This window comes from Lampetra fluviatilis, chromosome 29, assembly GCF_964198595.1.
Source record: "Lampetra fluviatilis chromosome 29, kcLamFluv1.1, whole genome shotgun sequence".
Taxonomy (NCBI): Eukaryota; Metazoa; Chordata; class Hyperoartia; order Petromyzontiformes; family Petromyzontidae; genus Lampetra; species Lampetra fluviatilis.
The window spans coordinates 1,319,068-1,345,464 of NC_136303.1; the positions used below are offsets into that span (position 1 = coordinate 1,319,068).

Below are 26,397 nucleotides of genomic sequence, written 5' to 3' on the forward strand. Positions count from 1 at the left end.
ATTGAGAAGTTTCGTCGCTTTGATTCCATGTCCCGCCGTTGAAACAATGACGGCGAGTTCTTTGTTCTCTGAAATCTTCCCCACCACCCCTGTCCAACCAGCAGCATTGAATGTGCACACGGCGGTCAGTCGGTCGACTGGTTGTTCACGGCGGGGTAAAGGGGGGGGGGGGGGGGGGGGGGGTAAAGGATGGGGGGGGGGGGTAAACGATGGGTACTCTCTCGTCTTACAACACATCCAGGCCAGCGTGGAAGAGTAGGCCAAATATTCTACTCTTAGAGAAGTTGCTTAAAGCTCCCTATCGTGGGGCCCTCTCGCCAGCAGTGGTGTGAGCTAGAAATTGCAGAGCTGCACCTTTGCCCCAACCTTGTATGCACGTAAGTTGAACTTCTTTCGCACCGTACGTAGCCAACCGTGCTACTCGAAGGTGCGGGGAAGCACAACAAACCTTCGAATCCCCATTGACACTCACGGCATCCAGAGAGGGCTTGCGAATTGTCGCCCGGGGCCCGATTCCCGGCTGCTCTTTGCACGCACGCGATGGCTCCATCCACAGCGGCGACGCTCCGGCTGCCGCGGCGCCGTCCCTAGCGCTCTGCCAGGAGCCGCCGCCCCGATGACCAAAGCGGCAGCGACAACTCCGCGGACAGGGCCCCGCGAGAGGCCTTTGGGCGCGCCACCGCGATCGTCGCCGTTGTCACGGTCGATGAACTCCTCGCTCTCGAAGACGGAGACCGACGACCCAGGGGTCGCGGGGAAGCACGGATCGGTCGGCACGGCAGCCCCTCTCATCCTTCCCCCAAAGCTCTGTGCTTCTCCATATGACATTAAGGGGTTATCAGTCAGTGATTTGCGAAATAAGAAACACTCAATTTTACAACAGAAGGAACATAAGGAGATTATCCATAATATCGGGGTTTTTTGGGTTAGATGGCGTAAATACAAATGTGTCGTTAAACCCGCCACCACCCGACACAGCCAATTAGTAAGGGTTGTCACGTAAGCAGAACATGGCAATTCGTTACTAGTACAGCACACCGGTGTGTTGGAGAGCCAATCAACATTTACGTGACGAACCTTACCAATTGTCTGTGTCGGGTGGTGGCGCGGGTTTAACTACACATTTATACTTCCGTGATCTAACCCAAAAAACCTATATTATGGATGATATTACTGGTGAAAGCCTGCTAAGTGTTAAACAGATGGAGATTAGTTGACACTTAGTGTAACGCCTCCTGGCAAAGCAGGGTACGACATCACGACGACGACGGGAAGGGAGTTTCACAACATTTGCGCAATCCACCAACCCTCGCTGCCTCCACAGTGCTGCATTATGGGCGTGCGTAGCCACCATTACCATCATCAGTATTTAATGGCATCATCATTATCATCATCATGATCATCAGGGCCATGTGACTCAGCAATATTGTCGGCATCACTATGGTATTTAGTTCCCAGATGCATGTTCCAATTGGTAAAACGTTTTAATGCTCAGCACCATTCAAATGGACTGATTTTAAGCAGCAATTGCTTCTCAATTGCAGCTGTGGATTATGTTTCGTGCCGTATGTTATTTATGTATTTATTTACTTTCTGGCGCGGTTGCTTTTGCTTTGATTGCCATTTGCGTAATTGCTGTACTTTCATAATCGAGTTTTTTGTTTGTTTTATCGCTTAATATATAAATGTGTCGTTAAACCCGCCACCACCCGACACAGCCAACTAGTAAGGGTTGTCACGTAAACAGAACGTGCCAATTCGTCACGAGTACAGCACTAACCGGTGTGTTGGAGAGCCAAGCCACAACATTTACAATCTGAGTACGACGTTTCGCCAGTAATTACAACTAGCTTCATCAGGCTGTGTTGGGTAGTGGCGGGTTTAACGACGCGTTTATATATTTACGCGATCTAACCCAAAACAACTTTATTATTGATGATATTGGTCGCGAATGCCTCCGTGTTAAATTGTTGTACTTTGTTGCTCTGTTAATGATTCATCAGTTTGGCGACCGAGGTCAAACTAGAAAATGAAACTCTCTCCCGCTTTCTTGACTTCTCACCGAGTTAAACGAAATAATGTCCCAGTGAGAACTTGGGCACACAATCTCATTTACAAAAAAAAGTTGAACATTTGCCCACCACTTTTGTTCAGATTTGACTCTTGTCAAACAAGTGTCCCGAACGCCCCAGGTTCATGGATCAGGGCATGGGACATCCAGCGATGATTGATTCACGGTCCGTGCGTGCAGTGTATATACAGCATGTGTTTTCATGCATCATGGCATTAGTGGTGCATTTAACCCATTAAGTGTATAAGCAGTTACCGTGAGGGCGGCTGTGGATTGCGAATTTCAGTGCTGTGAGTGTGAGTGAATGTGAGTGTAAGTGAGAGTGAATGTGAGTGAGTGCGAGTGAGTGCGAGTGAGTGAGTGTGAGCGGTGGTGTAGCGGCTAGCGCTGCGCTGCGCGACGAGTCTGTCGACCCGGGTTCGAGTCCCGCTCCACGGCCAACACCAGTAACGATTATCTACACCGGTCCTGAGCCTCCCCTAGGTCGATTCAGCCTCAAATAAGTACCTGGTGCGATGTGTAAACATCGTCACTAGGAAGACAAAGGCGGCCGGGCGTGGTGTTGGCCACCCCACCCCCTCGTGTGCCGTGCCGGCCTTTATAGGTGCTCGCTAGCAGCACTTGCCCTAACCGTTTGTTAAGGCTATACGGGTTTTTTTTCGTCTTTGTCTTTGTGAGTGTGAGCTCCGCAGTGTGTGGGCCCTGACCCACCGGCCCCCATCTCTAAACCTGACCCCCCTCCCATCCTCTCATGGGCACGAACGTGTCCGTGGCTCAATTCCGGACGAGGGAACCCCGTCACATCGGCAGAGGGAGTGCGGGCCGGAAAAGCAACGAGTTTCAAGCAGGCCGCAGACATGTCAGGCAGCCTTTTGTGCGTTCTGCAAAGAGCCTTTTCCTGAAGAACTCCTTTGACGGTGGCCTGAGACAAGAAGACCCACGGTGCAATTCTTCAGGAAATGCTGATGCTTTTATTCATTATTTTTTTTGCACAAAGCACAAAAGGGCTGGGTGCTTTTGACACGCTTCAGCGCGTGTCGTGCGTGAAAGACCTGTGGCTGTGTGTTCGTGCGCAGTCATTACGCGACGTGCTTTTCTTCGCCGAAAATAAATTGCGCCGTGTGCTTCATTCGAGGCTCAGTTTCTTTTTTATTTCTCCGTCGATATGAATCACAGTCGTTGAGCACAAGGGCCAGAGGCCTAAAACAAATGGTAAGCGACCGGCCACACCTAACGGTACACTTTTAACGTTTTAATAAGTAAGGGTGGATATGTTCCTCGAATTGAGCATGAGCTTGAACCAAAAAAAATCGATGATGGCACGGAACGCCAAAGTCCGGTAGTGCGAAGAAAAAGGCAGAGAGAGAGAGAGAGGCGATTTGCATGATTCAGGATTTTGTGTGAGATCGCGTAAATATAAATGTGTCGTTAAACTCCTCACCACCCGACACAGCCAATTAGTAAGGGTTGACACGTAGACAACACGTGCCAATTCGTTACTGGTCCAGCACAACACGTTTGCAGTTGTTGGGGGTTTACTCTTCAACACACCGGCTGTGACGAACTAGTAGCTTATTGGCACGTTCTGTTTACGTGACAAACCTTACCAATTGGCTGTGTCGGGTGGTGGCGGGTTTAACGACACATGTATATTTACGCGAACTAACCCCAAAAAAACCTCTTTTATGGATAATATTGGTCGCGAAAGCCCACTACGTGTGAGAGGCATTTTGATCTGTAGGGTGGCGGTGGTTGTGGTGGAACACAGTGTGGTTTAGACGAAACACTCAGTCTAGTAGACTGCGTCCTTGGGAACAGAGACGCGTGGTGCCAGGTGGGGTGCTGGTGGGGGGGAGTGAGCAAAGCAAATCCAACGAGAAAAATAAAACCGTCCCACGTCTCAGAATTTTTTTAGCTTTTGGAATAAAATCTAGACCTTGAGATGCATCCTGGGGGAAATTTAGAATCCTTTCTCCCTCCGCTTCCGATCAGATGTTGTTGGCTGGGATGGATGCCTCACGTGGCCACTTGCCAAGCGTGCTGTGTGGGGCTATCACAGTGTGCTGTGTGGGGCTATCACAGCGTACCATGTGGTCACACCGGGGCAGACCCAGATATGTCCTCCTCCACGTTGATTTTGAGCGAGAGGAAGGTTGCGTGCATATAATTGCGATAATAATAGCGATTGTAAATGTCAGCCTTGTATCAGTCCAGTGTTATCGGAAGGCCGCACTGGTCAGCGTGGGTTGGCCCCTGAAGACTTTCATTCGTACATTCGTTCTGTTCTCATTCCGCTTGACCTGGTGGGGGTCGCGGCGGCAGCGTGTTGAGTCAGGCGGCCCAGACCTCCCTGTCCCTGGCGACAGACTCTAGCACTACTACACTATACACTACACTATACACTACTAAACTATACACTACACTATACACTACTAAACTATACACTGCTACACCACACACGACTACACTATACACTACAACACTATTATACACTACACTATTATACATTATACTTCTATCCACTACACTACTATACACTACACTACTATACACTGCTATACTCTATACACTACTACACTATACACTACTACACTACTATACACTGCACCACTATACACTACACTACCATACACTGCTATACACTATACACTACTACACTATACACTGCTACACTACCACACTACTATACACTATACACTGCACTACTATACACTACACTACTATACACAATACACTACACTACTATATACTACACTACTAGACATTATACACGACACTACTATACACTACACTACTAGACATTATACACTACACTGCTATACAGTACACTGCTATACACAGGCTCTAGCTCTTCCTGGGGAATTCCCACGTGTTCCCAGGCCAGCTGAGCGACATCGTCCCGCCAGCAGCAGCGTGTCCTGGGCCGGCCCCGGAGTCCATGCCCAGTGGGACGTCCCCGGTAGAGTTGCAGGGGGAGTCTGTCGGAGGGCATCCTTACCAGGTGCCCGAACCACCTCAACTGGCTCCTCTTCATCCGGAGGAGCAGCGGCTCGACTCTGAGGCTCTCCCAGATCACCGAGATCCTCACCCGATCGTGGAGAGTGAACCCGGCAACCCTGCGGAGAAACCTCATTTTGGTCCCTCGTACCCGCGACCTCATCCTTTCGGTCATTGCCCAAAGCTCATGACCATGGGTGAGGGTGGGAACGTGGATCGACCTGTAAACCGCGAGCTTTGTTGGAGAACTCCGCTCCCGCTTCACTGCCACGGGACGGTACAGCGCCCGCAACACCGCGGACGCCGCACCGATCCGCTCGCCGATCTCCCGCTCCCACTTATCCCTCACTCGCGAAAGAGACCCCGAGCTACTTGAACTCCTCCACTAAGGGCAGCTGTTCCCCCCTCAGCTGGAGAGAACAATGCACTGTCTCACAGGAGGGAACCATTACATCACATTTGGAGGTGCTGAGCCTTGTCCCAGCCGCTTCACACGCGGCATCAAACCGTTCAGATCGCAGGCTGAGATCGCAGGCTGACGAGGCAAAAGGGGACGACGTCATCTGCAAAAGGCAGTGACGCTGCCTCCATGCCCCCGTACTGGATACTCTCCATACCTCGGCTGCGCCTTGATTTGCTGTCCATGAAAAATCACAAACAGGAGTGGAGACAAAGACGCACCCTTGGCGGAGTCCAACACCCACAGTGAAACACCTGAAGACGGTGGCACAGAACCATTTCGTAATCCTCTTTCTATCCTTGCGTATGGAAATATGTTCAGTAGCTGCGAGCCAATTTCGAGAGGGCTTCAGGAGGGAGTTTGTGCAGTTTTGCATTTCCTTAATCTGTTTAATAAATATAAATTCCCTTTATCCACACGAAGGGCGCACCTTTTATCACCAAAAGCAGAAGTGCTTGTCCTGTGCCAATAAAATCTCAATATTTCACTCGCAGAGATTTTTTTATCAGAGCCTCGGGACTCGAATTTAGCCAAAGGAAAGTAATAACCTCGATGTACCCTGATGGATTTTCTGTGGTCGTACAGTCATGGGGGTCATTGGGGCTGAAACCATCAACTATCTCCACATGAGAACTCAGCAAGATCATAATCGCAGTGCCTCGACCCCTGAAGCCACCGGTTCACCTGTGTATACAAACACATGTACGGCCTTCTGTCATTACTCCGCTGGCTGAGGGGTCTCCACGTGCCTATGTCAGCTATGAGAGCTATTTGACCATACTTCACCATGCTGGTCAGCGCATATAGGTGAAATATAGGGAGCATAGATATGGAAGCATAGAAGTGCATTAATTCTAGATTTGAAGCTTTCGTTACTGCAAGGATTCATATTCTTAGGTTTTTTCGGTAAAGTCACGTAGGTAAAAAATTAAAATTAAAATTAATAAAAGTAAAATAAAATAAAAAATCTTCAGGTGGAACCGTCACAACACGATTGCCGTATCAAGTGATTTTTTTACCAACGTGACTTTTTTACCTACGTGACTTTACCGAAAAAACCTAAGAACATAGAAGTGCAGTACAGCAACAGATATTACTTTACCGCCTTTGTGTTTAATTTATTGTCCTTCCACCGCACCTCCGGTTAGCTCGGTTGGCCTACGTACGGTGCGAAAGAAGTTGAACATACATACAGTACATATGTACGCAACTCACGCATCGCTCCGCAGTCGTTGAGCAGCAGCAGCAGCGAGCACGCCTGATGACCTTTGACCCCGAGATTAGGAGGCCGGTGGAGCCCGCAGGGGTCGGAATTCTGTCTCGGCCCTCCGCCGTCGAGTAACCCCCCCGCGCGTAAAGCCGGCTCGAGTAGCAGCGACGGCGGTGGCGGCGTTTCCCAGATGCTCATCACTGGAGCCCACCCACCTCGTTCTTCCTCCTCCTCCTCCCGCTCCTCACGTCACCACCGACCCTGCCGTGGCCAGGGTCACCGCGGTACGGCGATACTGTACAAGGCATCGTGCCAAATAAGGTGCAGGGTTATAGTATCGGCGCATTTGGCAAAACATCGTGTCATGTCGTGCTTATCGTTTTTCTCTTTTTTTCTGTCTTCGTAGTTTCTCTCCGGACCAAATATTTACAGGATAAAAAAAAAATCACGAGTTAAAGTTCTTAGTCTATTTATCGGTTTCTGGTTTAACTGACGGCTTGTGCGCTGTAAGCATTACAGATCGTTCTCTAAATAACGATTACAAGAGTTATGGCTGGAGTTAAGTTGAATAAGTGCGGAGTAAATCTTTATTTGTACTGGCAGTCCGGCAAAGCACAACAACAAAATGATAAGATTGTGAAATAAAATTGGAAAGTCATGGTAAACTGATTCCATGATAACCATCATGGCCAGCAGAGTGGAGCAGTGGTAACACTCGTGCATCGCAGCTATCCGGGTCGAGGTTCGATTCTTGTCTCAGGCGCCAAACTCTGTGGCGTGTGTATATTTCTCTCCCTGTTACGCATGGGTTTCCCCTGGCGTCTACCGTTTCCTTCCATAGTTTAAAATACACATGTATACAATAACACGTAAACTGTAACTGATTTGGGCCAAACTTCTCACAGTGCTCAAAATATGCCCCCCACAAACCACTCAATCGCTATCACACGCAGCAGCAGCGACGTCACCACCAACTACAATAAACTTGGGCAGGACCCTCCTGAACGAGAGTCTCGGGATTCAGTGAGTCTTCCCCTGGGGCAAACAAGCAAAGTAATGAAATACATTTTTATATATATATGTGTGTATTTAAAATAATATCGCGGCAACCGTACCGCGACGACCCTTGCTTGACAAAATCACGAGAGCCTTCCATTTGCACGTCGGCCCCTTCCCAACAAAAACAGAGGCCGGCACTCAATCAAGCGCTCGCTGTTGTGCACTGCCCAAAGGGAGAGAGAGAGAGAGATCTCTGCGGGGACTTGCGAGCTTGATGAACATGAAGTGGGACGTGCAATAAAGTTGCTGTCATTGTCTGGTAGTTCGCGTCTGCTGAGAAAGTGGTTTTGTTGTGAAAATAATGTCGGCTTGCGATGGGGGTGGGGTGTGGAATTTGATAATAACAGTGGGGGGCCCTATGGAATATCAATACAGTCACTGCTGCAGCCAAGAAGCCTCCATCAGGATTTATTTTCCTCCCCCAAATTCGTCGTTTTTTTTCTTCCGTCCACTGATTGTGCTGTCGGATAGACGTCGTGTCGTGAGACTGAGAAAGTTTCCATTCGGAAACAATGGCAGCGAGCAGTGCACCACCCTGTGTCATGAAACATTACTCATAGATGGCCCTTATTTTATGCACACTCGGATAAAATACTGTTCACCTGTCAGTGTGGTCACCTGTGTGGTCAGCTGTCTGTGTGGTCACCTGTCTGTGTGGTCAGCTGTCTGTGTGGTCAGCTGTCTGTATGGTCAGCTGTCTGTGTGGTCAGCTGTCTGTGTGGTCACCTGTTAGTGTGGTCAGCTGTCTGTGTGGTCAGCTGTCTGTGTGGTCAGCTGTTTGTGTGGTCAGCTGTCTGTATGGGCAGCTGTCTGTGTGGTCAGCTGTCTGTGTGGTCAGGTGTCTGTGTGGTCACCTGTCTGTGTGGTCAGCTGTTAGTGTGGTCAGCTGTCTGTATGGTCAGCTGTCTGTGTGGTCAGCTGTCTGTGTGGTCACCTGTCTGTGTGGTCAGCTGTCTGTGTGGTCAGCTGTCTGTATGGTCAGCTGTTTGTGTGGTCAGCTGTTTGTGTGGTCAGCTGTCTGTGTGGTCAGCTGTCTGTGTGGTCACCTGTTAGTGTGGTCAGCTGTCTGTGTGGTCACCTGTTAGTGTGGTCAGCTGTCTGTGTGGTCAGCTGTCTGTGTGGTCAGCTGTCTGTGTGGTCAGCTGTGTGTGTGATCACCTGTCTGTGTGGTCAGCTGTCTGTGTGGTCAGCTGTCTGTGTGGTCAGCTGTCTGTGTGGTCACCTGTTTGTGTGGTCAGCTGTCTGTGTGGTCAGCTGTCTGTGTGGTCACCTATCTGTTTGGTCACCTGTTTGTATGGTCAGCTGTTTGTGTGGTCACCTGTTTGTGTGGTCAGCTGACAGCAACTAACCAACATTCATGGTTTTTTATTCTGCAGTCATTTGTGACTTGCCTGAAATCATCAACTCACTCCACTCGAGAACCCGGTTTAATCGCGGACAGTGGCTCAAACCCGAACTCCACACCGTGGATTGTGACGTCTCCGACACGGCCTTTATGATGAACCCACTGAGGCAGTTGGCCTCCTTGCAATCGAAATGCTTTTAAACGAACTCCGCTCACGATTCTCCAAATTAAAAGCAACTTAAAAACAACAACAACCGTGAATTGGTTTTTCGTTTTCCGATTGACGTTTTGGAACCACATCGAGTTTGTTCGAGTCTCAAGTCGCACCATGAATGTCAATCGCCCGGTATGTGTCGCATGTCTTCAAATTAATGATCCAGCTGTGATGGCTCACTCTGCCATGTGTTTAGTATCGGATGTGGTGGGGGTAGGGGTAGGGTGGGTAGGAGGCTTTTTGTGCCTTCAATGTGCTTATGGGAAATGCCTTGTGGTGGGGACTCCCAGAGATACGATTACGATGCAAAAGAAAGAAGAAACATCATGCACGCGCACGTGACTTTTATCTTTTATTTGGTTCCTTCTCTCCGTAGCGCGACTCCGTCGTACGTTGACCCTCGGCCATGTTTACCCTGGGGATGAATGACGGCGCTCACCACGCCCAGATGACGTCACAAGGCGCGCACGTGTGACGGTGCGAGGTGACGTCACGTCCTCGTGAGGGCGAGTCGAGCTCACGGCTAGCGGCGTCACCGCCTTGGCCGAAAAGGCTTTTATCGATATTTTTTGTTTTTGAAAAGCACTGAATGTTTAGTTTGTTTGTCATCGCCATGTTCTTTTGGGGGTGGCGGGTGGGGGGGGGACGCTTTGACCCATGTGGCCGGGTTTCATTATATCGAGTAAACAGCGAGTGGAAACACAGGGGTGCACTGAAGTCGAACTCGCTTTGGATCATCTTTACGATCGCTATAGCTATCGTAAAGATGATCCAAAGTTGATGGAGCGAATTTTATAAACATAATAAATGGAGGGGCGGGGGGGGTTGCGTTAAGATCGCGTAAATATAAATGTGTCGTTCAACCCAGCAACACCCGACAGAGCCAATCAGTAAGATTTGTCACGATAACAAAACGTGCCAATTAGATACGACTTCAACACACCGCTTGTGTGCTGGAGAGTAAACTCGACAACATTCATGAACGCCTTCAATGTCGAGGCAGCGTTGTCACCGAGGCAACAGCCGGCCACAGGTGTGCGTCATCGCCTGTCGCGTGAGCCAAGTTTGAAGTTTAACGACCTCACATCTCGCGAGAGCACAAACTGGGGGGGGGGGGGGACACGCCGGGTCACCAGCCTCTACATTTGCCATCCACGCACCGCCGACTTGAAGAAGAGCGTCGTTCGTCGTTACGCGCGCGCGGCTGCGCTCTGGGAGGCGGTCGCCCTCCAACGACGACGACGGCGGCGGCGGAGTGCAGGGGAGGCAACGCTCCCGCAAACAACGACTCATGGCCGACGTCAGTGACAATTATCTGAATCAGTAATCGACCCTCCAATGGGCTGACTCAGCCTGACTATATAGTTACTGGCTGCGACGTGTAAATATCGTCACGAGAGAGACAAATGCGGTCGGGTGCGCGGCGCTGCCACGCTGATTTGAATAACTTCTCGCCTCCAGCAAATTGCCCCGACAGTCCGTGCAGCTTCAGCGTATCGTTGCATGGGCTACATCACGACCCCTGTACACGGCGCATGCGATTGTCAACGCCTTTGTCTCGCGGGGAAGGGGCAATGTCGCGGATAGCGCGCTGCGACACGAACCCCGGGTTCGATCCGCCCCTCATGGCCAACAGCAGTGGCGATTGTCCGAGAACGACTCAGAGAGGCGCGAAGAGGAACCGTTAACGAGCGGGGCAGGCAGCAGCCACGCGGGGAGCCGGCGCTCACCAACATTTCTCCAAGATCTGCCGTCCTCTATATATTAAGGTGTTGGCAGTTCCTCCATGCCTGTTGGTGGTACTGAACTAGCACGGCGGGCTCCAAGCAGATATTCTTTTTAGAGGGCCTCCCCATTTCAATGTCTTAAAATCCCAGTGCGATGACAGAAGAGATATAGGCAGGAGATGTTGATGTGGTGAGATAAGGGATAATGGATACATGTAAGACGAGAACTGCGATGTCGTGAGACGAGAGATGCAGATGATATCAAGACGACAGCGATGAATTGTCTGTGTCAATGTTATTTCGCTCATTGCGTTGATTAGAATTTGCTTGTGAGATGACATTTGATGCAACCCATTCTAAAACAACAAAATTGTGTCTTGAGGGGGTCGGGGCGCGGGTACCTACTCTTCGGCACTGTTGAATTATGCCCATCGCGATCTAGCGCGGATCTGAGCTTACAGAGGAACTCTGCAGACGCCTCGCGTCGCCGCAGTGACCCACGCGAGACGTCATCCCAAGGGGCACGCGGCACCCGAGATCGCGGCTGGTCACGTGGGAGCCCCGCTTCGTCGCGTTTCTCCTCTCGCCCCCGACGCTCTATTTTTCACATTTCCATGGCACTATCTCAAAATATGACTCGAACCCGCGGCTCGCCGAGCCACGGGCGGGTAGGCGGGCGGAGGGGGCTGATCTCTGGAGTATGCGCGGCAGGGCAGGGCTCGTTCATACAGCGCGCAGCAGGCAGACCGGGGCACAGGGACGGTGACGGAGAGAGAAATGCCGCTTATCAGCGAGGGGAATCAAGGGGGGGGGGGGACATTATACAAGCGTTGTTTTGTTTGTTTTCAACAGCTGCTGCCGCAAAGGTTAAGTGTTGGTATGAGTCTGCTCTGCCCGGAGCCAATGTCCATTCCCATGAACTCACGTGGTGGAGGTTAACGCATTACTCTGCTGCGCCAACCTCCGCAGCTCGGCGGCTGCGTTATCGTGAACGTAGGCGACTCGGCGAAGCATTAGGTCATGGTAACTGACACCCTCCCTGTATGCTGGTTCTGGGAAAGTTGAAGTGAGGCTGCGATGACACAGATGTTTGCGGCGAACTGCAAATGCACGCGCGGTGTCCTGGCTCATCTTCAGCAGCCGCTGATCTTTAGCGCCTGCTGAACATCAGCCGGCACAATCTGGAGGATCCTTGACTTCAATCTCCCGTGAAGCTTATGGGCAGCCCGAAACCGCGTCCATACAAGCCACGGCAGAACGTGTGATACTTGATTCGCAAATGGAGAAGAAAATAAAACCACCCCAACAACTCAAACACCCGCGGTGTGTGACTGTGGTCACCCAGAACAGAACCACGGAACGTGTAACGACACAGATACCTGGAGTAACAAATACGGAGGAGGCGTCTGCACGACAATGAACCGCTCCCCTATACTCCTGGAAAATCAGATGCGTTTCTCTGCACCGGCAGATGTTAGAAAGTGATGGGATATAAAACATGTGCGCGGTCCTTGAGGTTAGTTGATGTTTACTTGTGCCAATAGGCCACGTGCCGCTCCTGATGATGATGATGATTTTGAGAGAATATCGGACGTCTGTCCACGAGTCTCACGCCCAATGGCATCGTTCCATTTAAATCCAGCCTCGAACCACAACATGGAGAACGCGCCCGATCGCGTCGGATCTCAGAAGCTACGCCGGAAAACTGCCATCGGTGCACAGTCCTGCCCGCCTCACACACTGACCATCGTGGTGAAGTATGGTCAAAGAATCCCCGCAGCCCGCACGGCGGTAAGAGAGGCCCGCATGCAGCAGTGGCTTGACAGAGGCGCTGTTTGTGCGTGAACATTCAAATCTCTATCTCTCTCTCTCTCTCAACGGAGTGTGTCGATTCTCACGCTTACCACTTGCCTCGTCTGCCTTGTCGCCTTGAGTTGCACACCATCCACTGCTGGGTGACGGTCTTCTCACACCGTGCTGGTCACGGTGGTTGTGTGACCCGAGTTCGATTTTCAAGAACTTAAACATCGTACTGTGGATGCTGCTGTGTCGTCATCCATCCCTACAGCTGTGCTGGAAATTTATTTTCTTAAGAGTTTGAACGCCCACTAAGATTCGTTATTGTGAATGATTGACGGCTTTTAATAATTCGAAAAATATCTAATCCGCACACGGCCAACATCGGTGAAAGATATCTGAACCGGTCCTGGGCTTCTCCCGAGGTAGACTCAGCCTTAAATGAGTCCTTGGTGCGGTGTGTCAATATCAGAGCTGTGGAGTAACAAATGCGGCCGGGCGTGGTGCTGGCCACCCACCACCTCGTGTGCCGTGCCGGCTTTCATACCGGTGCCCACCAACAGCACTTGCTCCAGTGGTCTGTCAAAGGCTGCAACGGGGAGATCCTTGTCTCTGTGACCATAGGTCACCCACGCTGCCGTGTGCGGGTGCGTTGAAGGTGTGGGAGGCTCAAGCAGACGGCTGAGATGTCACTTGTCACCGACGTCAGCCAGGGCCGGGAATTGAGCCATCACTCACACAGACAAAGATCCCCCCTATAGCTTTTCACACATTGTTGGGGCAAGTGCTGTTGGCGAGCACCTATGAAGGCCGGCACGGTACACGAGGGTGGGTGGGTGGCCAGCATCACACCCGACCGCCTTTGTCTCTCCAGTATCGATTTTTACACACCTCACCAGGTACTCTTTTGAGGCTGAGTCGACTTAGGGGATGAGGCCCAGGACCGGTTCAGATAATCTTCACTGGTGTTGGCCGTGAGCGGTAGTGTGTGTGTCCCGTGTGTGTGTGTTCCATATGAGTGTGTCCCGAGTGTGTGTTCCGTGTGTGTGTCCCGTCTGTGTATCCCGTGTGTGTGTGTCCCGTGTGTGTGTGTCCCGTGTGTGTGTCTCGTGTGTGTGTCCCGTGTGTGTATCCCATGTGTGTGTGTCCCGTGTGTGTGTCTCGTGTGTGTGTCCCGTGTGTGTATCCCATGTGTGTGTGTCCCGTGTGTGTGTGTGTCCCGTGTGTGTGTGTTCCGTGTGTGTGTCCCGTGAGTATGTCCCGAGTGTGTGTCGCGTGTGTGTGTCCCGTGTGTCCCGTGTGTGTGTGTGTGTGTGTCCCGTGTGTGTGTGTGTCCCGTGTGTGTGTGTTCCGTGTGTGTGTGTTCCGTGTGGGCTTGCGCTCGTGCGAGGCAGCACACACGACTGCCGTGAATCACGAGCGACAGAGTTGTAATCAACAGACGCAATAACAAGAGCCGATAAACACCAGCGGCGGGCCTGGGTGTGAGGTCATTAAAACGCTGACGGACGTGAGTAGCACTTGTTAAGTGGTGAGAACAAACCGCCCGTCTGGATTTCAATGAATATTTTGTGGCTTTTCCCATGACTTGTTTTTTTCCCCGGTTGTTTACCGTCGCAGTTAGTGGGTTATGTTGTTGCTGTTGCTTCTGACAGCTGTGATCACCTTTCACTCGCTCCGTCGCCACTAAAATAGTTCCCCCGTCTGCCAGGGAGGCTCGCATTTATTTCCTGTGTACACGGTGTCTGAAAAAGAAGGTAGATTTTTTCAAATTGTTATTCGAGATACTGTCATGAATTTGATATGAATATATGCAACAGACTTGTAAGTTTTAGTTTGTTGTGAATATTGATTGGTCCTTTTTTTCTTTATAATATTCATAATAAACGTGTTTCAGCAGAAACCCCATGATCTGAGATAATCACAAGTGCGCCCGTTCACCCGACTAAACACCATTCGATTTGATCTCTGGGGCGTTTTTTGTAAGTGAAGTCTACAACTAGCAAGCCAAGGGACCTTGAAGAACTGAAACATCGCATTGCGGATGCTGCCCAAACCAGCGGCCGCCCTGGTTAATACTGCGATGTGTAATAACCGTAGTAGTAGTAATACTATGCTGCACGTCGTCTGCTTCACTCACTGTGGACGTTAAAGATCCCCTGACGTCATTCACAAGAGTAGGCCACTTTGTGTCGGCGTCGCAGTCGACATTTGCCAAATTCGAGATTTATTAAAATTGAGATTATTCACACAGCAGCAATCATAGTCACCCCTACTGCCAGGCTAATATCCCGGGTCACTTTGCAAATGAGACTCGCCCTGGTCTCTTGAGTTCTCACAGCTGGTTATGCAAAATTAACGTGAAACCCAACGACGGAGTCGTGGCCAAGCGATGGAATGTGTCCGAGAGATAAAAATCTACCTGGAAAGATGGAGCGACGAATTCAGCTGCTGTGCACGTGCCAAGCGAGAATCGCCAGCGGCTTGGGGAGGCGTTCATCCAGCAGTGGATGGACCATGGTTCACGACGATGATGATGATGATGATGGCTTCAGGGCTAGTGTGAGCTTCGTCAAAGAGGGAAGGCGAATTCCCACGGGTCCCCCACTTTGCCACCAGCGCGCGAAATAAGGCTTGCGTGCGCACACACACACTTTTTTATGATTAATCGCAAAATTTCAAACACTTTCTCACTTCTGTCTCCACGTAGGGCTAAGCAAACCGCATCGCTGACCCAACGCCTTATGTAATTCGCAGGTGTTTGCCGCATTGGGGGGTGGAGGGGGACTTGGAGCACCCGGAGAGGGCACTTCTCAGAAATTAAATCACGAGACTTCAAGTGAAGCCACGGGGGGGGGGGGGGGAGAAGGAGGAGGAGGGTGTCTCGTGCCAGGACCCGGTTGTAGGTGTCAGGAGAGAGCTTTGAGACGCGTGGACGTTAACCCTCGAGATGCCGACGAGCACACATTTCACCGTTGACTTGCATCCCACTGGGATTTTTGCACACAGTGTCGGTGTACGGTTCTTTTTCTGCAATATTTTGCTGTCTTTTCTTGGATTTTCTGTTTGCACATAGTCATTTTAAGATGTTTTCTTGTTCATTTTTTTGTTTTTTTGTTTGTTGCGGTTGCACCCGATTCAAGAGCCAAATGGCTCACAGGGCTATACCTAATAAATTAAATTTGAAACTTGAAATCGTTGAGTGAGCCTCGTCTTGTCGGGTCGCGGAAGCTTTAGCGAGGATGCAGCCTGGTGTCGCCCTCGTCAACTTGCTGATGCGCCCATACTAGACATCTGTGATAAGAGCCTCGTAGCTCATCGGATTCTTGTGGTATAAAGAGAGGTTCTGATTCTCACTTGGATTGGAAGACTGTCCGGGAATAGCGACATAAAGGGTCTCGTCCTGTACGGCCGTTCTGGGCCTTTTCAGGGCACGCGGCTCGCGTTCAATCCCAAGTTCTGGCTTAGCTTGCCCCACGGTCGAGTGCTGGACATAGATCCGGTCCGCGGGCTCCCCGTCCAAAGGAGACCCCTACGTTCATCCTGGTGCCGCTCAGGAATCATCATCGCGCCCGATGATGCTGCTGTGGACACGAAGCCCACCCTGGAGGCCTGGCGAGGGGCGATGGATCGCGACGACACCTGGAGGGACATTCCACATGGCCACTTTGATGGCTTAGCGACTCCTGCTACTAGGATAGCAGAGGGTGCTGTAGGCCTGAGCAGGGAGGTGGCTAGGACATGGCAGTACCGTACAACGGTGATTCCTGAGTCAAACGTTCGGAAGGGCGGCGGTGCTGAATGAAAATAAAAACATCTGAAATGTCCTGGCACACGACATGGCCTCGTCTGCTGGACCGTCTTGAAAAAAAAGGTTTGAGAGAATTTCGTGGGGCTATTGTTTACTTATTTACTTTTGATTATTGTGGTAACATCTGCAGATCCTGCCATTGCATAACGGTCAGCAGACCGGAGGTCGTCAGTTGGATGCGTTCAACCCTACTTGCCCATCGGAATTATGGGCACGTTTATTGCGTGAAATCCTTTGTCCACCCAGCAGTATAAATGGGCATACCACAGTCGACCGGCGGGTCGCGTGTGATGGGGTAAAATGTGGGTACTCGCCGCCTCTTACAAAACATCGGATCAGTGTGGAAAATTACACCCCCCCCCGTACCTCGAATTAGCATAGTTGGCTACGTACGGTGCGAAAGAAGTTAAACATACATACACCGAATACCAGCTAAAGGGGTCTTACTCAAACTCCCTCGAATCGGAGGCCGTTCCGCCAGCAGTGCAATGAGCAAGCAATTGCAGGGCTGCCCCTTTGCCTTCATAACAAGTGCAATTCCAGAACATTACAGTGGCCTGCACATAGGCAAGTGACAGTTTCTACAAAATTCCTCCGGCAATCTATTTTTTCTATTTTCAGGCCTTCGTTGATCAACTGCTGGGCGAAGGCCTCTCCCCGACACGTCGGTCATGGGAGGGGCGGGGGGGGGGGTTATTTGACCATACTTCACCTTGCTGTGTCGGCACCAGTTGGTGCAGTAGACATGCTAAGGATGTATCCAAATGATACATCCCCTAACAAGACACGGGGATGGAAGAAGGACTCCCTTTGGCGTACTGGACTGCCGGCTTGTTAAGTCTGCATTTCTTCTTTTTCGATTCAGTTCTTCCGATGCGTTGTGAGGGTCTTCTTCTTATTTTCGTTCATTAAATAAAGGGACCGTCGCCTCCCTCTGTTGCTTTTGGCTCTCATTCGCCCGTGGCATCCTTCATCACCACCTGGTCGGCTCTCTCGCGGTGTGCCTGTTGTGTAACTCACACGGGAAGTCCGTGGGGGGTGGTGGGGAGGTGGGGAGGCACCGCTTGAGACTCCGAGGGTGTAAACAAAGGGGGACGGACCCCTGACCGTGCCTCGACGTAACGCGGACCCCTCTCGGAGGGAGCTGTCAGCCCCCTTCCTCTGTTTGCCCTACGGCGTCCGTTCATGGAAAATGTATGGAGCCGCCAACGCCGTCAGATTCTCGCGGTGGACGTTCATCTTTGAAGCTGGCAAGTCGTTTTATAATCGGAATCTTTGTTTTATTGGGTTTTTTTTAATCCTGGAGGAATCCGATAAGCTATGAAGCTCTTTTGTTGCACAGATATCTAGTCGGGGGGGGGGGGGGGGGTCAGAACGTCACAACAACACGCAACACGCAAACACCCCGCTAGCAGTGCAAAGCACGAGGAAATGTAGTTGTACTGTATTATTTATTTTCTTGGTTCTTTTGGTAAAGTCACGTAGAATGATAGAATACATTCTTCGTGACTTTACCGAAAGAACCAAGAAGATGAATCCCTGCAGTCACGAAAGCTTTAAATCCAAATTTAATTTATTTTCTTTCTATGTGACTTTACCGAAAGGAAAGAGCAATTTCTGCGGTCACGAAAGCGTCAAATCAAGTTTTAAACAAGTTACGTCGTGATAATGAACGTATTTACAGCCCCTTTGTCAAGCTACTGTTGGATGGAGGCCTCCCCATGCTCATTTCTGGTTCTGGGGATCCTTTGACCACACTTCACCGCGCTGGTCAGGACGGTACCCAGGACTGGTTCAGGTGTCACGGGTCACTGATATTAGCAATGGTCAGGAATTTAACTCAGGTCTCTGGTGGCATAACCACACTGCTACTGCGTCCCGAATGTCAAATATGGCAGGAAGGCTTTATTATTATTATTAAGTTTGTTTCCCCGGGGAAGCCGAACTGAGGCTCACGACTCTTTTACAGGAGGATCCTGCCAAATTGATGCTGTGCGTGATTCAACTGAGTAATTTGCGGGTACTTTCTAAGCATTGGGGTCTTTAGCCCAAACCAGATACGTTGTGTTTTAGCTATGGTAGTAGCTGTGATAACCCAGGCAGCACATTTGGAGAACATACATACTACACATGGAGAAGCATCCGAGTTTGGGAATCGAACCCGGACGCTTATAGGTGTGAGGCACAAGTGTCACCGCTGCGCTGCCACTCCAGGGCACCGTTGCGTAAACACATTGTCCTGCGGAGGGAGCTGGTAGGAACATTGGGTTGCTCGGTCAATGGCCAGGGTCAACGGCGGCGTGGTGTATTCCGCAAAAATGTCCGACTGTGAGGGCGGGCACAAGCCGGCGTGAGTAGGTTAAACTTTTGAGATGTATAAGGGCACCACGGGGTGACCAGCCCCACCCCTCCCACTCTCCCCACCCAGCCCCTCCCCACCCTCCCCTCCCCACCCTCCCCACCAACCCTTCCCTACCCTCCCCACCCAGCCCCTCCCTCCCACCCAGCCCTTCCCTGCACGACGGACACAATAATCCCCTGTGAGCTGGTGTAACCAGGAGGTTCCTACCAGTATAACATTGAGAATGTATGACCAGGATAGAGCAAATAACCGCATTTTCCCTTAAAGGCACATTTTGTTCTCTCGTTCATAATTACGTAACTTTCTTTCTAAACAAATACGGTGCAGTGGCTTATGTCATTGGGGTCGCCTGACACCCCCAACAACATATAACGACGCTAATCCCGATCCCACACATTCGAAGGAGACATCATCACGGCGATGATACATTCCGCCCCTCTTGACGCGGTCATCTGGCTTGATCACTTGAATGTGAAATTGTCGCTGAATGTGAAATTGTCGCTGTTGCTCTGCATCTACATCATCAGCAGCCGTACGAAAGAAAAACGGGCTGCTTGACGACGCTTCATCGCCACGCTGGTTGCGGTGACAAGCAGTGCCTGGATCTGGTTATGATATTACTTGTCAATGACGTTAGGCTGTGTGTGGCCCGAATATTCGAACTCGGGTAGCCGGGGTTCGTGGCGTTTTGTGCTAACTACTCTTACGTGAGCAATGCCGCAGTGCCAACGTGAGGTCGTCAGTCAGCGAGGTTGTGACAGGCATGATGGTGATCGTGGTGATCATGGGAATGATGGTGCTGCTGCTTATATTATTGCTGATGCTGTTGTTGATGCTCCGATTACCACGGTTGGCTACGTACGGTGCAAACGAAGAGTGCTTGAGTGTGGAGTGCGTGAGAGTGGAGTGCGTGAGTGTGGAGTGTGTGAGTGTGTGCATTTTAGAATTCATAGAAGCTGGGAGCATGCGCAAGAGTCAGAGGTCAACTGATGACGCCCTCTGTGATGATGATGACAATGACTGCGGATGATCTCGTTAGCGTTGAAGATCGCTTGTATAAGGCAAACGAGCAAAGCACAGTCAAGTGGCATTTCTCTTTGCATGCGTATAGCAATCGTAGGGGGTTCATGGCGTCATTCTTTTTTGCACTGCTGCTGACATGAGACGAGTCAACTCTGTCGCACGCCGCTCACACCGAATGTGTGACCCCTTCCATGGAACACAACGTTTGAGTTCCGACCCTAGCAATCACCGGGGGAGGCGCGTTACTTTTCGTGGAGATGCGCCCGCGCCTGAACTTTTGACTGACTCTGGCGCGAACGGCCCCTGCCCAGGCCGTGATGAACGGCTCCGCGAATTTTAATTGGGACCCCTGGCAATTGAAACGAAAGATCGCGTCACTAATTACCCACGCCGCTGATTGCGATAATGATGTTGACGTGAGCGTTATTAATGCGCCTCTGGGCATGATGATGATAATGATGACGACGATGATGATGATGTTGTTGTTGAACCCGGCGACCTGGTGACGAATTTCGCAACCGGTCCTGGGTCTCCCTCCCTCCCTCCTGGTTGACTCACTCAGCCTGAGATGTGTCCGCGTCGCGGTGTGTAAACGTGAGTTGCTAGGGGTAGGGGGGGTGGTTTTGACTTCAAAATGTGGCCTTAATAAAAAAAAGCGATGTAGTATATCTGGTTTTTTGGTTTGGCCATGTTTGTTTGTTGTAGTACAGAGTTAGACTGATGGCCTTAATCTAAGTTGTCTTGTGGTTGTTGTTGTTTGACTTGCATACCACTGGGATTTTTGCACACAGTGTTGGTGTACGGTGCTTTTTCTGCAATATTTTGCTGTATTTTCTTGGATTTTCTGTTTGCACATAATCACTTTAAGATGTTTTCTTATTCATGTTTTTGTTTTCTGTTTGTTGCGGTTGCACCCGATTCAAGAGCCGAATGACTCACTGGGCTATACCTAATAAATTAACTTGAACTTGGTAAACGTCAATAGCACACGTGGCTGGGGTTATCAGGGCGGGCGAGGTGGCAGTAATGAGCATTGATGGCGATGTTGGAGATGACGATGATCGTCTTCTTCGGATGGCTCTTGTCGGTGTCGAGCGGCAGCTACGATATTACATCTCGGGGTGGCTGTGCTAAGTGAATGCGTCTGGAGCAGCGTGAAGTTGCGCGTTGCTGTGAAGATGGCGCCATGTGCAGACATCGACGCTGGGGAGACAAAGGCGGTCGGGCGTGGTGCTTGCCGCCAACCCCCTCGTGTACAATTCCGGTCTTCGAAGGTGCTCGCTCACAGCACTTGCCCTGATTTTTTATTTGTGCGTCAACTATCATCACCTCCGAATGGCGCGGTTGGCCACGTACGGTGCGAAAGAAGTTCAACATAGATGCAGAGCATGTACGTGTACGTCTGCTGCCATGGTTCGTGCGGGGTGAGGTTTAGGGCTTCGGCGGAGCCGCTTCGTGGGGGTCCATCACGGGGGCGTTTGTGACGTCTCGTGCATTCGGCAAGATGACGAAGCACGTGGCGATGAGCATTTTTTCAGTTTTCAGTTTCATTTATTAAGTAGAACCCTGTGAGCCATGCGGCTCTTGACTCGTGAGAACGATGGTCGTGACGACAGCGATGTCGGCCTTTGACGTCGCGCGGACGCCGAGGTTGAACAATTTGCGGTGGGCCCGTAATTTTTTTATTTTGTTGTTCGACGAGAAACTTGCGTCACGTGCGATCGTAAAAAAAAACGTTTTGAGCTGGAAGAAAGTAACACGCGCATAAAAAAAGCAAACAAAAGTAACGTACAGACGAGAGCCGATGTCCCGCGGCAAACGTTCGGACTGCAAGACAAATAAACGTAGCGTAAATAAATGGTGCCTCTCTCCACCCCCCATCTCTCTCTCTGTGTCTGTCTCTCGCAAGATCTCCTGCTGCATCTCCGGAGGCCACGAGCATGAGCAGAACAGCATGTACGAGCGGGGCAGTCGATTTAAGAGACATTTTCCGCTGTTTGTTTAATTGTTTGGCACCACTGCCCGCTTCATCTCCCATGTGCACACACACACACAGACAAAGGCAGAGATTCCCCGCGTAGTCTGAACAGACTGTTGGGGCAAGTGCTGTTAGTGAACACCTATGATGGCCGGAAGGGTACACGGGGGGGTGAGTGGCCAGCACCACGCCCGACCGCTTTTGTCTCCCAAGTGGCGATATTTACGCATCTTACCAAGTACTAATTAGAGGCTGAGTCGACCTAGCAGATGCTCAGGACCGATTCAGATAATCGTCACTGGGGTTGGCCGTGAGCGGGAATCGATTTTGGGACGCGCTTACCGCTACACTACCGCTCCAAACACGCACGCACGCACACACACAAGCACACACACGCACGCACGCACACACACAAGCACACACACGCACGTGTGTGTGTATGCACATCATGTAGATCCACTTTGAGCTTAAGCTTCTTTTGGTTTTTTATAGAATCGTATTACAATTTCTGCACACTGTCAACCTTTAACGGTTTCCAACCGAGGCTGAACTCGTGACCGCATGAGCTCCGCCAGTCGGTCTAGAACGCGGCGGCGTGATACCGACACGTTCAGATGAACCCATACGAATGCAAGTTGAGTGTAAAGTTGTGTTGTTGTCAGAGACTCACCCTCGGGAAAGCCGGGACCCACACTCAGGCACCCACTCATTCTCTCACCCACCCACCCACTCACACACCCACTCACACACTCACTAACTCACACACTCACCCACTCACACACTCACCCACTCACACTCTCACACACTCACACACCCACACACTCACCCACTCACACACTCACCCACCCACTCACACACTCACCCACACACTCATCCACTCACACACTCACCCACTCACTCACACACTCAACCACCCACCCACTCACACACTCACCCACTCACACACTCACTCACTCACCCACTCATACACTCACCCACACACTCACACACTCACCCACACACTCACCCACTCACACACTCACACACTCACACACCCACCCACTCACACACTCACTCACCCACCCACCCACTCACCCACTCACCCACACACTCGCCCACACACTCACTCACCCACCCACCCACTCACCCACCCACTCACACACTCGCCCACACACTCGCCCACTCACCCACTCACCCACTCACACACCCACCCACCCACTCACCCACATACTCACTCACCCACTCACTCACTCACACACTCACACACCCACCCACTCACCCACTCACTCACCCACCCACCCACTCACCCACTAACCCACACACTCGCCCACACACTCACTCACCCACCCACCCACTCACCCACCCACTCACACACTCGCCCACACACTCGCCCACTCACCCACTCACCCACTCACACACCCACCCACCCACTCACCCACCCACCCACTCACACACTCACCCACCCACCCACTCACACACCCACCCACACACTCACACACTCACCCACACTAACTCAACTATCCATCTGTGATGAGGGAACACGATGACTCTCGGAAAGACGATCTGATATGAACAAAAATGTAATATAAAGTTTTTTTTAAAAGTATTGTTCAAAACTTGGAGATGCAAAGCGGCGCTAAACGGATTCATTTCCAAATATGCAAACTCGTTTTGTCCTAACAGCTCCTTTCAATAGTCGCGAGGCCACTCGCATGTCAGAAAGCGTTGCTACAACCCTGATTTGACGACATTCTATGTTAACTCGCTGCCACGTTGTCGGTTGCTCTACGGGGAATTGATTTGATGGCGAGTCTGTTGAGTAGCCTTGTGTATGTTAAACACTCAGCGCATTCGTCGAAAAGGTTGTGGCCTTAAAATGAAAAAGAATATACATACTAGACGACGTTTCGGGCAATGGCTCTTCTTCGTGGTACATGGGTAGAGAGGCCAGAGGTAGTGGTGATAATATTTCGCAGTTGTCTTCAAATGTAACAAATTATTTGGTCATACCCTTTTCCACGCTTTATCTCTGGCCTTTGTTACTATTTATCCTTCTAAGGCTGCAGTGTGACAAACGTGTTGAGTGTGTTTTTTTTAAATCTAACGTTTAAGGCAGTGGTCCTTTTTCATAGCACCTAAAATAATAAAATCAATAAAGAAGCTCCATTCCCTTCAATGTTGCCTGCTGCGTTGTTGTTTTTTTCCTATTGGTGGCATTGTCTACTGTCGACTTTTTTGGTAGTTTTGTCAAGGACAGACAGATGTCGTCATGTCGGTTGATCTGCGTTGCGTCACGTGTCTCCACGCACGCACCAACGCACAGAGGTGCCCGCACAACCACCACCACCACCACAACCACCACCGCCACCACCACAACCACCCCCTTGGGAGCCGTGACACCGTGGTGCCTCGCTAATCCTTCACCCGCAGAGGCACTTAGCGCAGCGTGCCCTGTGGAGCATCATCCAACAGAGTCGTGCGCCACGCGGGTGAGCTCGTGTGTGTGTGTGTGCGTGTGAAGCGTGTGAAGCGTGTGAAGTGTGTGAAGTGTGTGAAGTGTGTGAAGTGTGTGCGTGTGAAGCGTGTGAAGTGTGTGAAGTGTGAAGTGTGGGAGCGGTGCCGTAGCGGACTAGCGGTTGGCATGCTGCGCTACGAACCCAGTTCGATTCCGGCTCACGAACAACATCGGTGACGAATATCGGAAGCGGTATTGAGCCTCCTTTAGGTCGACTCAGCCTCAAATGAGCGCCTGGTGCAGTGGGTTTAAACATCGCTGCTGGGGAGACAAAGGCGGTCGGGCGTGGTGCTGGCCACCAACCCGCTTGTGTACAATTCCGGTCTTCACAGGTGCTCGCTAACAGCACTTGCCCTAAAAGTCAGTTAAGGTTATACGGTGGGCCTTTGTCTTTGTGTGTGCATGTGTCCATGTGCAAGTGCATTTGTAGCACAGCATGAACTTAATAGGTGCTCACGAACAGCACCGGGTAACTCTTGCAAGTTCGACTGCCCCAATCTCGCGAGATCTAACCTATCATTCGTTTTGAGTATTTTACAAAACGGAGCATGCGATGAGCACGGACCTTATGCCATGTGACGCATCTGCGTTGCGATACTGCCGCAGAGGTGCGGTGGTTAGCAGGCTGCACGTGCAATCCAGAGGTCGCCGGTTCCATCTCCCCTCGTGGCAGCTTCATTCCCCCCCGCCTCTGTAGACCCAGCAGCATGAGCACGCACCAGGGAGTTCATCGGCCAATCGCGCGTAGTGGGCGCTAAAGTGTGGGTACTCACACCAACACTTCGAAGACGTCTTGGGCCAGCATGGAAAAGCGACCCTTGAAACTTCCCTCTCTCGAGCGACTGTTCTCCAGCTCAATGCGGTGGCGGCCCTTCCTCCAGCAGCAGCGGCGTGAGCGAGCAGTTGCAGGGCCGCGCCTTTACCTTCTCCACATCGCGGACTCGTCGCCGTATGGAAGCCAGCCTGGTGTGCATCGCGTTCGAGTGCCAGTCAGCGAGCGAGGTGTGCGAGCGAGTGTGCGTGTGTGTGTACGAGCGACTAGCGTGCGTGACACACGACGTGACACACGGCGTGACACACGGTGTGCCTGTGACCCCCCCCCCGGAGGAGTGGGAGGGGGGGCAATGGCACAGCGGGAGGGGAATGCGCCCTGTGGCTGATGCTAAGGATGGCCGTGATGCGCACGTAACACGTGCAGAAGGACGAGGTTGGTAATAAGCTGCATGCATTCCGCCTCTCGCTCCAGTCCCGGTGCCTGCCATTTCAACACGACTGAAACGTGTGTTCGGTAACTCTAGTTGGTGTTTAAACCTTGGCTTGGGGGAAGAAGGGGGGAGGAGGGGGGGCTGACATCAGTAGCTCAATGAACCTGTAGAATGTGTGTCTTTTAAAAAAAAATGAAAAGCTGAAAGGTTTGTGGGTTTTGAAAGAGCTTCTTTTGCTAGCGCCAGTGTGTGCTGAACTTTTTTTGCACCGTACGTGGCCAACCGCGTTAATCCGGAGCTGCGGGGGAAGTATGATAAACTAGAGGCCTGTTGTCAATCCACTGCTGGATGACAGCATCGCAAGATGATGGGCTACCTACATATGCCGGGTGTAGCAATGCCTCGATTAACATCGGCACGGACATTGAATCGCGCGTGTCAAACCGATGTTTTTTTTCCATGCCTATGTTCGTATTCTTGTTGTTGTGCGTATTTACCCAGGACAGGCTCATTGGAGCCTCACCACTTCACCAAGTCGCACTGCCCAGCGTGGTGAAGTATGGTCAACACAAGCACCGTGGTCGACAATCGCATGGAGAGGCCTGCGTTCCACAATCGGTTGACATAGCGACTGTGAATTGCTC

The 26,397-nt window shown here is 51.1% G+C and overlaps 1 protein-coding gene across 1 annotated transcript; it reads right to left on the reverse strand.

Annotated features, from left to right (window-relative positions):
- Nucleotides 1-202: 202 nt before the first annotated feature.
- Nucleotides 203-6,943, reverse strand: LOC144943039 (uncharacterized). Its single transcript, XM_078870206.1, has 3 exons — nt 6,722-6,943; nt 5,070-5,187; nt 203-807 (listed from the first exon to the last, which is right to left on the reverse strand). Exons 1-3 carry the CDS (start codon nt 6,934-6,936, stop codon nt 469-471), a joined length of 672 nt encoding a protein of 223 aa, XP_078726332.1. The 5' UTR covers nt 6,937-6,943; the 3' UTR covers nt 203-468.
- Nucleotides 6,944-26,397: the final 19,454 nt, after the last annotated feature.

Coding starts and splice junctions, on each gene's coding strand:
- LOC144943039 (XM_078870206.1), bottom strand. CDS start 6,936: ATGAGCATCTGGGAAACGCCGCCACCGCCGTCGCTGCTACTCGAGCCG. Junction 5,188..6,721: donor GAGTTGCGTACATATGTACT/GTATGTATGTTC, acceptor GTTTCTCCGCAG/GGTTGCCGGGTTCACTCTCC. Junction 808..5,069: donor TGAGGTGGTTCGGGCACCTG/GTAAGGATGCCC, acceptor GGAGAAGCACAG/AGCTTTGGGGGAAGGATGAG.